The sequence below is a fragment of the Pelodiscus sinensis genome, chromosome 2, assembly GCF_052426305.1.
Source record: "Pelodiscus sinensis isolate ZL-2025 chromosome 2, ASM5242630v1, whole genome shotgun sequence".
In the NCBI taxonomy this organism is placed as follows: Eukaryota; Metazoa; Chordata; order Testudines; family Trionychidae; genus Pelodiscus; species Pelodiscus sinensis.
Genome location: NC_143053.1, coordinates 103,079,066 through 103,091,631, shown reverse-complemented (window position 1 = coordinate 103,091,631; position 12,566 = coordinate 103,079,066). Strand labels below are relative to the sequence as shown.

General features: G+C 44.1%; 1 protein-coding gene across 1 annotated transcript in view; it reads left to right on the top strand.

The window, feature by feature from the left end:
- Positions 1-12,566, top strand: part of SCGN (secretagogin, EF-hand calcium binding protein) — a 48,525-nt gene that overhangs the window by 22,354 nt on the left and 13,605 nt on the right. Inside the window, exons 5-6 of the mRNA XM_075919799.2 lie at positions 769-825; positions 2,269-2,346. Of these exons, the coding sequence (XP_075775914.1) occupies positions 769-825; positions 2,269-2,346 (135 nt within the window). The remainder of the gene's footprint in view (positions 1-768; positions 826-2,268; positions 2,347-12,566) is intronic.

Below are 12,566 nucleotides of genomic sequence, written 5' to 3'. Positions count from 1 at the left end.
AATAAGCAGCCTAGGCTAGTGAATGGGCCCCATGAGTGGCCCCATTTCATCTCAGTGGGCTGCAAGATTGTTATAACTGAGAGAATCTCCCGGGATAGGTTAATTTTGGTAACTGCGCTTGCGCATGTAGAACTTTTTGAGGTGTACCAACCGAACCATAGCAGCGCTTTGATTGGATGATGAGGGAGCCCATAGTTCTCACAGTCAGTGTTGTGCATAATCAGCAAGCACATCACTTCATGTGTCCTTTTTTATATGTGTGTCAGTTTAGTAAGACTGGTAGGGAAAAAAAATCTATGTAGATGGAAACAAGTAGAATCTGGCAACCCTGCGCATGGACAAACAAAATGTCTTGAGGGCCACACATAGAACCCTGATGCATCGTAGGCTGTCCACCACTGAACTAATTAATCATTTACTCAGGCAGATGTTGGCTTCATGGATTAATAGGTAACAATTTTGATCTGGTTCTCAGTCTAATTATATTTTTCCTTTATAAAAAGAGATTTTAATACATAGGTGATTGCAGATTCCTTTTTCCTGTAGTGTGCTATATACAATTCTCCTGTCAACATCAAAATAAGAGTAAAAAACACAGGATGTGGATTATTTTACTTTGTATTTTACTTGGAATTTAGTACTCAATAATATAGCTACATGCAAATTGTGGAACTTAGTGAGACCTGATCTAGAGCTGTATAAGATAATCAACTTCTTTGACAATTAAATGCAATATTCATGTGGTCTTACTAATTTTTCCCCTACCAGATTTGGCGCAAATATGATGCTGATAGCAGTGGATTTATTTCAGCTGGTGAGCTCAAAGTAAGTTATTTTAATCCTATCACTGGGTTATCAATAAACCACTGAAATCATTGACTTTAGTGATTCCACTGCCTTTATGTGAGCTTGATAAATGGTATTTAAAAACTCCTCTGTAGCAATCAATTGGCCAATACATTGGCTGTGATTTTAGCTACTAGATCTGTGGTTCTTTTGCATTGTGGTCTGAGGAACTTGCCAGTAGAACCTCTTATTTGTGGGATCACTTCTATGCCTCCCATCCTTGGCTCATATCCCTTGTCCACCCCCAGCCCATCTCTGGACTATTTTGAAGAAAACCACCAGAGCACTCCTCCTCAGTTGTGCACAGTTTAGTCCAGCCTCCCCTCTGCAACCCCTGCAGAGCAGAGCCACAGCAATTTCATGTTAACTAATTAATTATTTTTGTGCCTATTAACAAGCGATTTTCTGTGCCTGCAAACATGGGGGCAGGATTTGGCTCAATGTTTGTTTCCTTTTTGGGCGCAGGTCCAATTCAGGAAAGCGCTTGACCAAAATGCTTCACTTATCACCAGTTCACAAATCTATCTGTGGTCTACAAAGCACTTGAGCAGCAGATTCAGTGATGAGTCTTGGTCACAGACCATCTGACTGTGAACCTAATGACTGTATCACCATCTTTTGGACTGGTGCTTCGAATTCTTCAGCTTCATGTCGAGGGTCTGTCAGCAACCAAACACAGAGTCATTAGTGCCTTAGCCACTCATCATAATACCAATGTAATCTGTTTGCAAGAAACTTACGTTGCTATCAGCGTAGCAGGACCATATGCTATTGATGGCTTTGACCTCATTTCATGCTCTCCAGAGGTTTCAAATGCAATGTCAGTGTAGTCAACTTCAGACTATGTTGCATATCCTTGAGGCATGCTGCTGACTGACTTCAACAGCAGGCTACCAGCTCTTCGCCTGTCTTCTGCTGTCAAATGGCTGGGCACACTGTGCATAAGCAGAGCGCATGTGCTTAAAGTTAAGCACATGTTGAAGTTTATGGGACTTCACCATATGCTTAAGTATCGATTTAGGTGATTAAATACCTCCACAAGTCTGGCCCTGTGTACTTTTTTGTGTTGGGCCATAATGGTTTAAGATTATTTAGAAAGTTAAGTGTTTGGGGGAGTAATAAATATCACTTACCAAAAAAATCCACTGTAATCTCATACATGGATCCTCTAATTCATGGTTCATAATGTTTATTATGGAAGAATCTGAATGTTTTAAATTTTAAAGTGTATTTTGACATCACATCTCAACTGAAAAATTGTAAAAGATCAAATAAATTTAAATTAAATAGAAGCCAATGGAATTACTCATGTACTCAGAATTAGGCATTTAAGTAACTTGCTGAATTGGGACTTCATTTTTAATATTATTCCTTAAACTCCAAAGGGTAAAGCCTATTGTTTTGATTCTTTTCGTTCAATAGGACTTCCTGAGAGATCTCTTTCTGCAGCATGGAAAGATGATTCCTGAAGCAAAGCTGGAAGAATACACTGATACAATGGTAAGCAAAGTTAGCATTATTTGTTGTGACTAGAACTTCAGACAAATCAAGCTGATCTAAACTTGCTCAAAAGTTCAGCAAAGGAGGCACCTTCTTATTCATACAATCTAGACCCAATCCTCAGCACTCCCTCCCTGTATAGAGACCATGTCTCCCAGCTCACACACAGACTTCCAGATCTCTTGTTTCTCAAAAACCACAGTGCGCTTCTAATTCCCTTCTTCACCTCACAGCCTTGCAGACTTTCTGTCTCCTTCCCTTCCTGCTTCAGCAAATTAGACTTGAGTTTGCAATGTGGCATTGCAGGGAAAAGAGTTCAGTGCAATTTGGAGCTGCATATGCAAAGGTGTGATGTCTCCAAAGAGTGCTGTGATAATCTTTCTCTCTGTGGTTGTCAGGCAACTGCATCTAGAACATTGTGTTCTGTTGTGAACAACCAAATTACCATAACACTGTTAACAAACTGGAGCGATGTCAGAGATGAGTAGTCTACAGGGATTCATTTACTAGGAAAGATTCAAAATATTGCTTATGTATAGCTTGACTGTGTTGTGACTAATGGGCATATGGTAACAGTTCATAAATATTTGAAGGATATAAATATCTAGAAGAGAGCAAGTATAACTTGGAGTAATGAGATGCAACTAAAAAGTAGAGGCAGCAGCAGCATCATAGGCAGACAATAGGGAACAGGACTGAGGGACAGCAAACAGAGATGAGCAAGCACTATATAAAAAGAGCTGCATGGCAGGGGAAGTCAGTTCACTCAAGGGAGCCCAGGAAGAAGGAGCTGGGTCCCAATAAGGGAGGGAACCATCCACCCCATGGAGAATGCAGTGCCAGGCAGTTAGGGGACTTCTAGACCAAGGTTCCAAGACAAGGGCAGAGAACATACTAGGGGCTACGAGGGAGGAAGTGGCCTTTTGAAAGCAGGAAGAAGGGAAAGGCAGAAAAAGGCAGAAGGAGGCTACCACTAGAGGTTCCTTGGATCATGACCCAAGGTAGCATGCAGGTGTGCCCTCACTTCTCCCCACACTTGTCAACTATGAGAATGGCCAAATGAGACTGCAGTTTGCCCCTGGAGCAAAGGGCTAAACTGATGACTGCAGTGGGCCACTGAGGTGAGTGATAGGATAGAGACAATAGAGCATAGCACAGCCAAAGGGCAATGGCTGAAAAGGGGACCCCGGGGTCCAGGAAGAGACCCAGACCCAGAAGTGAAGTAATGATGATGAGACACCACCAGGATGACCCTCCTGGAGGCAAGAGCTAATTCCCAGGACGTCCAAGGGTCAGCGCCACAGGACTGAGTCCCTCCTATCACGTGTGGTGGAGAATGTGGGCAGTTGGTCACCCTTGATAAGAGGGGAAGATTGAGGACTGTGAAGAGATTGCAAGTGAGAAACAGATAGAGAAACTCTAAGACTATGGAGGCACAATATGAGGAAGCATATTTTGCAGAGGGCTCATGTACTCTCCTGGTATGGGCACCAGAGAATAAGCCCCAACAGAAAGAAGGACTGCAGGTGGCTTAGGGCTTTAGGCGATTACTGAGGGCCCAGCAGTGACAGTGCAAGGCCCAGGAGTACCTGCAGACCTATATGGCCCAGGTAACGGAGCAGCAGCTCGTACTCCAGCTGCTAAGGGAGGAGATCTGGGGAAATTGTGGTTATAGAGGGGGAAGGCTGAACACCAGGGTTAGGTGCTCACTAGCAGAATGGAAGGTGTCTTGTTATGCCTGTGGGCAAGCAGGTCCAGTGAAGAGTGAATGCCCCTTTTGGGAGGATAAGGGGAAGCTTAAGAGAACCCCACTTATAAAAAGAACAGGGTGGGGACGAGCATGTTGGGCCTGTGGGTGACAGGACCACTTGCAGAGACAGTGCCCACAGTGCAGCCATAGAGACAGGCCAAGCTCAGAGGAACCTGAGGAAGAGAGAGAGACAATAAGGCCACAGCTAGGAAGAAACAGAAGAGGTGCTGCAGATGCCAAAAGGGAAGCCATCTAAAGAGAGAATGCCCTCTTACTGAGAGGTGAACTGGGAAAAGGGCTAAGAAAGGAGTGCATACGATCTAGGCCACATCAGGAAATGACCCCGGGATAGGCCAGTAAGGACTATAGGCCTTATAGGAACTGATCTCCTACACTCAATGGGTGGGGATGGTGATGGGAAGAGAAACAAAGGGACTGGGAAGGAAAGAGATATGGGTGAATCCAGGGACACAGGAGACTGTTGCTGAGTCCATGACTAATGGGAAAAAGAGACATGAGGAACTTCAGGAACAGGTGCAAGAGCTGCAGAAGAAACTAACAGCAATGACAATGCAAGGTTTGTTCACATGAGCATCTAATTTGCTGCTAGCTGGGGTATGCATTTAACCCACATTAGCCCTCTTTCAAAGAGGACTTGATCAGAGCTCATTAATGAACTGTTAATGCATATCAGTAGGGTTCACATGGGCAGCTTGTCTGTGGGAGAGTAGTACAAGGTAGAATGAGTCCCCAGCTTGCTTGAAACTAATTGTTTGTGTAAAGCAGGGGTGAACAATAATTTTAATGGGGGGGGCACTCCAAGATTTTGGTAAGTGGGCCGCACTTCTGTGGAGGAGGTGCGGGGTCGGGGATGATAGGTGGGGTATAGAAGGGAGCTTGGGATAGAGGACAGGGGTGCTACAGAGAGTGTGGGGTCTGAGAGGGAGTTTGGGTGAAGGAGGGGGTTATAATCTGGGGTAGGGGCTTAGGGTGCAGGGTTCAGGAGAGGTTATGGGTGCAGGAGAGGATTCTGGCCTGGGAAGGGTTATAGGAGGGGGTACATGATCAGGGAAGGAGTTGTGACCTAGAGGAGGTGGGATGCAGAGGGTTTTGATGATGACCTGGGACAAGTAGTTGTGGGGATAGACGGGGTGGGGTGCCGGAGGCGGGCTCTGGCTGGAAGGTGCTTATCTAGGGGGCTCCCAGCTAGCAACTCTTCAGGCTCCCTGCCTGTGTGCTGGGCAAGCTGCTGCATGCGGCTGTGCTCCAGCACAAGGAGGGAGAGAGGAAGAGGAAGAGGAAGGGGGAGACAGGGAGTGAGGCGACTTCACCCCTGCCTTCACCAAAATTTCTCGGAAACTGGCCAATGGGAGATGAGGGATTTTGCTAGGGGGCAGGGACAGCACGTGAACCTTCCCCTCCCTGCCCAGACTGCATAGCAATTAGCAGCCTGATGTTTAAAGCAGCTGCAACTGCCCTGTAGTAAGGGTGCTGGTGAGGCAGCCACAGGCTGGATCTGACCCACTAGGCGCCTCTTTCCCACCCCTGGTGTAAAGCCTACAGAGTCCAAGGCATTTTCTTGTATCTGTTTTCACTGTGAGTTTTATCCTTTTTCCCATTGTGACCACCACTGACTCAGTAATGTAGATTTTACTCATCTCTAGGAATGCATTTTAGCAGCCATGCATTGCTATACCAGTCCATTTCTTCACAGTACTTTATGATCTTTGCATCCTTTTTGCTCCTTCATCAAAAGACTGCTGATTGTGCTCCAGGGCTTGAAAAACAAATGGGAAGTGATGAACCCTCAGGTATAGAAAATGGACAGTGCTTTCACCAGTGTTTGCATGGGCACCTTATATATGCACAATACAATCTTCAGGAGCTTCAAAGCCATTGGAGATAGTCATGTTGGAAAAAAATCCAATTGCAATGCTTATTTTCTTAGTAGTGACAGCACACTTTTGAGCAAAAAGGAACAGTCAAAGTTCACAGGGTAAAATAAAGAAGAAAGAGATGAAATTCAGTAAAGGAGAATTTAGACTCGATAGCAGGATGAGTGTCTAGCACAGAGGTGGGGAAATACCAATACGCAGGCTGGATCTAGTCCACCAGGGTTAGCTCCTGGCAGGCTCCCACTGCTATATTTTTATCTGTACAGCTGCAGCTATGGGCAATCACAGCTCCTGTTGGCCACAGATTGCCATTCCCAGCCAGTAGGAGCTGTGAGAAATGATGTCCTGGGCTGCACCACTTCCCACCACTCCCATTGCCTGGGAATGGCAATCTGCAGCCAAAGGGAGCTGCAGTCACTGGTACCTGTGGCCATTCAAGTAAACATAGCAATGGCAGCCAACCTTGGGTTAACCCCAATGAACTGCTACTATGTTATTGCCCACCCCTTGTCTAACAACAGAGCCTACTGGACAGTGGTCACTTGACAATTTAAAATCAGATTGGAGATTATATTCTAATAGTTGGGAATTTTGAACAGTCTAGGACACAATCTTTTCACTGGCAAAAAAAAAATGAACAAGATGGTCTAACAAGTCTTTGGCATCCCTAAGTTATTCAGTTCTGTGGAAACCGCCATGTGCTCTGAGCGCCACATTTCCTTCTCAATGTTCAGTGCTCTGTACCTTATAGGGTTGGGCTCAAGGTAGTGGCAAGGCTTCTAATATAATTGTTCTAACAAAGCCACTCCTATTCATGGGAGAGCTAAAGGGGCCCTGTGGAGACTCGCTTTCATTCTTATGCAGAAGCCCCTTGAACTCCTTAGTGCAAGTGAAGACACCTAAATGAAGACACTGGCAGTTTTTAGCATTCTGTATTTTACAGTATTACTTTAGCTGTTAGTTCTGATGTATTAATGCCACATGCAGGGAAAGCCCATTACTAGTTTGTGATTCAGCAAATCAAGTTACATAGGCAGTTGAAATAATCATATGCAGTTCAAGGTTATTTGTTCATTTTTTTGAATATCCACAGACGATAACATCAGATTCAGCAAAAAAAACTTTCATTTGAGCTCCATAATATCCTACTACATTTAAAAAAAAACACCCCAAAACACTATCCTTGCCTACAAATGAATAAAACATTAGCTTTGCGTGATAATAATATGAGTGCTGAGACCAAAAATTCAAAGGGAATTTTTCCTGAATAAAAACTAATTATGAAGCACTCTGTTTGGTCCATGAAAATTAATGGATGGAGAGCAGCTAGGGTAAAGCCCATCCCAAGACAATGACAAAACTCCTGTTTGCTTTAGTAAAAGTAGGTTTTCACCCCAAATCTCTCGCCATATCATTTGGTGGATGAGTTCATCTCAGCCCTGTCACAGACTTCCTGTGTGACACCGAATAAGTTATTTAGTCTTTCTGTGCCCTCCTTTTTCCTGTAAAATTGAGGTATGAGAACTTACTTTCATAACACCCTGTTAATTCATTCATACCCATGAAGTTCATACAGTCATCAGATGGAAGGCATGTAGAAGTGAAAAGCATTATTTTTATGACTAGTATGTCCTCACTGCAGTATGTTTATGCACATTATATGTTGTTTAGTGGCTCTGGGTGCAAACCCAAATATCACCGAGTTTACTACTCACTATCATAGAATCATAGAGCTGGAAGAGACCTCAGGAGGTCATCAAGTCCAGCTCCCTGCCCAAGGCAGGATCAATCCCAACTAAATCAGAGCACCTTTTTGTGGCCACATCTGGGGATGAGTTCCAGAACATTAACATCAATTTTTTCTCCACCACAAGGTTTAACATTAGTATGATGGGTTGGACCCCCTGGAATAGCCCCAAAGGAGCTGAGTTACTCCTGAGTCTGCCTTTTTCTGCCAGCTTGGGCACCTTTTAACCGCGTCTCGCTGAGCCAGGCTCTTAAGCCTCCTCCAGCAAGCACACAGGCAGGGCCACACCCAGAAGCAGAATGACACAGATCAGCTATGGGAAGACTCAGATTAAGGGAATTGCCTCAGCCACAAGTATCCACTCCCCTTGGAGTACAAACCCCAAAGTTAAATGAAATTCTCCCGCTCCATCAAGGTGGAGATATGCACAGCTTCCTGGCCCCCCACCAGTTAAAAATTTCATAAACTGAGTTATATTATAAACAAGGAATACGTTTATAAAATACAAAATGTGTATTTCAAGTAGTCAAAGAGGTAGCAAACAGAACAAAGCAGATTACCAAGAAAATGATGCAAAGCTTGCAAACTAAGCTAGATTCACTGAAGACATTGGTTACAAATAATTCCTCGCCTTAGATATTGTTTCAAGTAGAGTCCTTCATAGGTGGTATCTTTTTAGCCTGGATCCATTAGTTCTCTCTCTCCCTCTCTCTCTCTCTCTCTCTCTCTCTCTCACACACACACACACACACACACACACACACACACACACACATCCCAGGTATTTCAAATGTCAATTTGGATGGGGAATCATAGGATAAGCAAGCTGAAGGCTTTTACCATTTTCCTTCCTCCACCAACTGCCTTATATAGAATTTTCATAAGATGGAATCCTTTGTTTGATTCTCCCACTTCCCAGTGGGACAATTCAGCAGTCCAAGAGGCAGGTTAGTATCAAACAACCAGGTCACTTGACTCTTCAGCATTATAGCATCCATGAGTCAGTAGTAGTGTGGAGGGTCCATAGCAAGGCCAAGCCTTTTCATAGTCCTTTGTCCTGGCTGATGGGCCACCAGTCCTGTCTGGCTTTTCCATTGCAGTATTTGAAGTGGTAGTCACCCAAAGGAGCACAGCTCATCTACAGATACATTAGTCAGTATTCTTAGCTTCACATAAAAAAAATGTTACATTCATACAGATAGGATAATTCTATTCAGTAAATCAGAATCTTTCCAATCATGTCTTGCATGAATTATCTTGCATAAAGCATATCTCAGTTATGGTATTCATATCAAAAGCATATTTTCATAAAGAATATGGCATGTAATGTCATAATTAGCAACAAAGTTTTCATCACAAATAGGCATTTACAAGTATTTTTGTCATACCACACCTTCTGTTTAGACAGTCCGGCTTGTTCAGTACCTATTGTGTCCTTCAACATCTTCCTATACCCTTGCATGTAAATGGGTACCAGCTTTCCTTTTATTAGTGTTCCCTTCTGCATAAGAGTTTAATCCAAGTATATCTTTGGGACTTTGATATTTAGGATTTGTTGAAGTAAAGATGCAGGGGAAACCCATATATTGGCAAGCCCCTTATGGGGTTGTCTTCTAATCCCAGGGCTGTTCATGTTCAAAAAAGCTCTCTTCATGTCTTATAGTTAATTTGTGGCTCTTGCCCCCTATGGGTATTAACCCCTCTTCCTACCCCCCCTTTTCTGGAAGATTGAGACTTAAGCTCCCTTGGTTAAGGGACTCTACCTATTAATTAGGGGTGAATGTTTCTAGCAGCACCTCCTCAGCTGCTTTCAGGGGTGTTATTGGCTTAAAGCAAAGCATTCATCCTCTTCCCTGTCAGCCAGATAATTTGCACTTTCACAGACATTCTGCTTTTTTTTTAATGTCGATTGAAAACCATTGTAAACTCAAATACTGGACTCTACCATAAAGAGACACAGTCAGTTTGCACCAGCATGTCAAAACTGATGTCCTGGTGACTTATAGTCTGTGTCTGGACTACACCTCTCTGTCAACAGAGAGATGTAGATTAGGCACATCGAAATTGCTAATGAAGCAGGGATTTAAATATTCCACGCTTCATTAGCATAAATATGGCTGCCGCTTTTTTTGAAACAGAGCTTTTTTAAAAAAAACGGCAGACTAGATGCAGATCTGTCAAAAATAAACCCTTTTTCGGCAGATCCTGTAAACCTCATTTTTTGAGGAATACAGGATCTGTCGAAAAAGGGTTTATTTTTGACAGATCCACATCTAGACTGCTGTTTTTTTTGAAAAAGCTCCGTTTCAAAAAAAGCAGAAGCCATGTTTATGCTAATGAAGCGCGGGATATTTAAATCCCTGCTTCATTAGCAATTTCGACATGCCTAAGCTACATCTCTCTATTGACAGAGAAGTGTAGTCTAGACATAGCCACAGTTACCAACTTCTGCTTCCATGGGGAATCAGATATGCTTGAGTCCACTAGGATATGACAGAGACATATTCATGGCATCTGGTAGCCGACCTTCAGAATATGAGATACAGGATATTTGCTTTGAGGGACAAATTCTGAATCAGCCACTCTGTCCTTGGTATTTTCTCATATGGAATCATGACAATATTCATGTGCTAACATTATTCCTGAAGATGCTGACTAGGTAAAGTCAACTCATTACAGGGCTGCTTACATTCCAGATAATTCTTGTTTCCGTGTTCACCTTCTGAAGCTCCTTCTGAGGCCAGATGTATACTTACCATGCCAGAGATTGATCTTCTGGTGTTCAATTTAGCATGTCTACTAAGGACCCTCTAAATCAAACACTGAGGGTGCCCTCGATTGACATCGTTACTCCTTGAGTCACAAGAAGTAAGGGAAATCGACGGGAGTGTTTACTCACTTTGACCCTCCCACTGTGGAGAGGACACCAAGCTCGGCTTAAGGTATGGTGACTCCAGCTACGTTATTTACGTAACTGAAGTTGCACATCTTCAGCCAACATTCTGGGCATAGTATAGACCTGGACTGAAACATCTTTCACCATGGTCTGTGAAATGAGTTCAAAGGGACTGTGCTTGCCTGCAGAACTCTGGCAGTTAACACTTGGAACGATTCTTTCAGCAAGCAACCTGCTGCTTTCAACCCACACTGGCCCATCATGAGCTAACTGGACCAACTCTCCTCTGCCCTTCAAGCACATGGATGTACTTGCAAACCTCACCAGGAAGCATCTTTCCTGAAGAAGCTTTGACAAATAATAAACCATTTTTCATAAAGCTTTGATAAGAAGGTAAACTCTGGAAATATACTGGGCCATATTCTCATTCTCACTATGTTCTTTTCACCACTGTGGCAAAGTGAAGGGGTCTTAAAATGGACATACAGGTCATTTGCTTCCACTGAAAGACATCTTTATGCTGCCAAAATGCTTCAAATGAAAATCAGGCGCCCATCTATTTAAACCTCCCATGTGTGTTTGCACATAAATAGCTCCATGATATGAGGGTGCACCTGCAGTAATTCTTTGTGTGTGTGTGCAATTATCACATTAGATCAAACACTTGCATGCTTGAAATTAACAAGTTTAATTAATAAAGGTATCCCCAGGCATTTGATGTGTAATCTATGCAGGGATAGCACATAGCAGATGTACATGAGCTACAGTTGTCCCAAGTAATGGGATTATATCTAGTTGAGTAGATGTGGTACCTGAACTAATTTGTTGAAAGGTATTCCCTATTGAATATATGTTTTTCAGATTTCATGTTAAATTCATTATTACAGAAAGGTACAACCTAGACCTTCAGGTGGGACTTTCTTTTTCTTTGTTGACCTGAATGGACAGCTAAAGATTAAATGTGTTTGGGAATCTTATTTAGGATGTTGGTCCCATAATAAACAGAGTAAATTTGAAAAGATGAAGAGTCTTCAGCAGTGGTGCTAGAGGAGGAGCTTGCAGGCATTTACAGCCACCCCCAAAATTTGCCTTCGCCTCTCCTCCCCCATCCCCAAGCCACCACTCGCAGCACAAAGATCAATTGTTATGCAGAAGGAAGGGGGGGTACAATATGGCATTGCCACATTTACTTTGCTGATGATGATGGCATTGCCTTCAGAGCTGGGCACCTAGCCAGCAGCTGTGTCTGCACCCCAGCTCTGAAGATAGAGAGGCTAGAGCAGCAGCAACTGGACAGAAGCTCAGCACTGAAGGCAGCACTGCAGCCAGCATCAGCACAATAAGGGTGTCATACTGAGCACAGGGAAGGGGCTGGGGTATGGAAATAACAAGTGGGGGGAGGGAGCATACAGAGAGAGAGATGGGGAGGAGCATGCATAAAAGAGAGGGATCACAGACGGGCGAGGGGGATCAGAGATGGGGGAAGAGGAGCATCAGTAGGGAAGGGAGGATAATTGAGGGGACAGTGGTAGCATGCAAAGGGGAAGGGGATCACAAATGGGGGAGCATGCATAGGGAGGATGACGGAGGTGGGGTTTTGTTGGGGGAGGTGTCACAGCGGGGGGAAGAATGCCTAGGGCAGGGAGGACCACAGACAGAGGAAGGGGGTATGTTTGGGCCTAAATGTGGGACAGAGAGCACAGAACAGAGAGGGAGTGTGGATGGGGCAGAGTTCCAAAGAACCATGCAAGGAGGGGACTGGCACAAGGTGGAGTGATAATGTGCAGCTCCATTCAGGGGCTGCAGCAGACCTGGGAGTCCAAGGGATGCTGCTGCTCTGAGCTGGGTGGGTAGGGACCAGCAGTTGCCACAAAGGGTTTGGCCTCACCACCATGGCAGTCTGACGGTTGCTTACCCCAGGCTCGCAGGTGC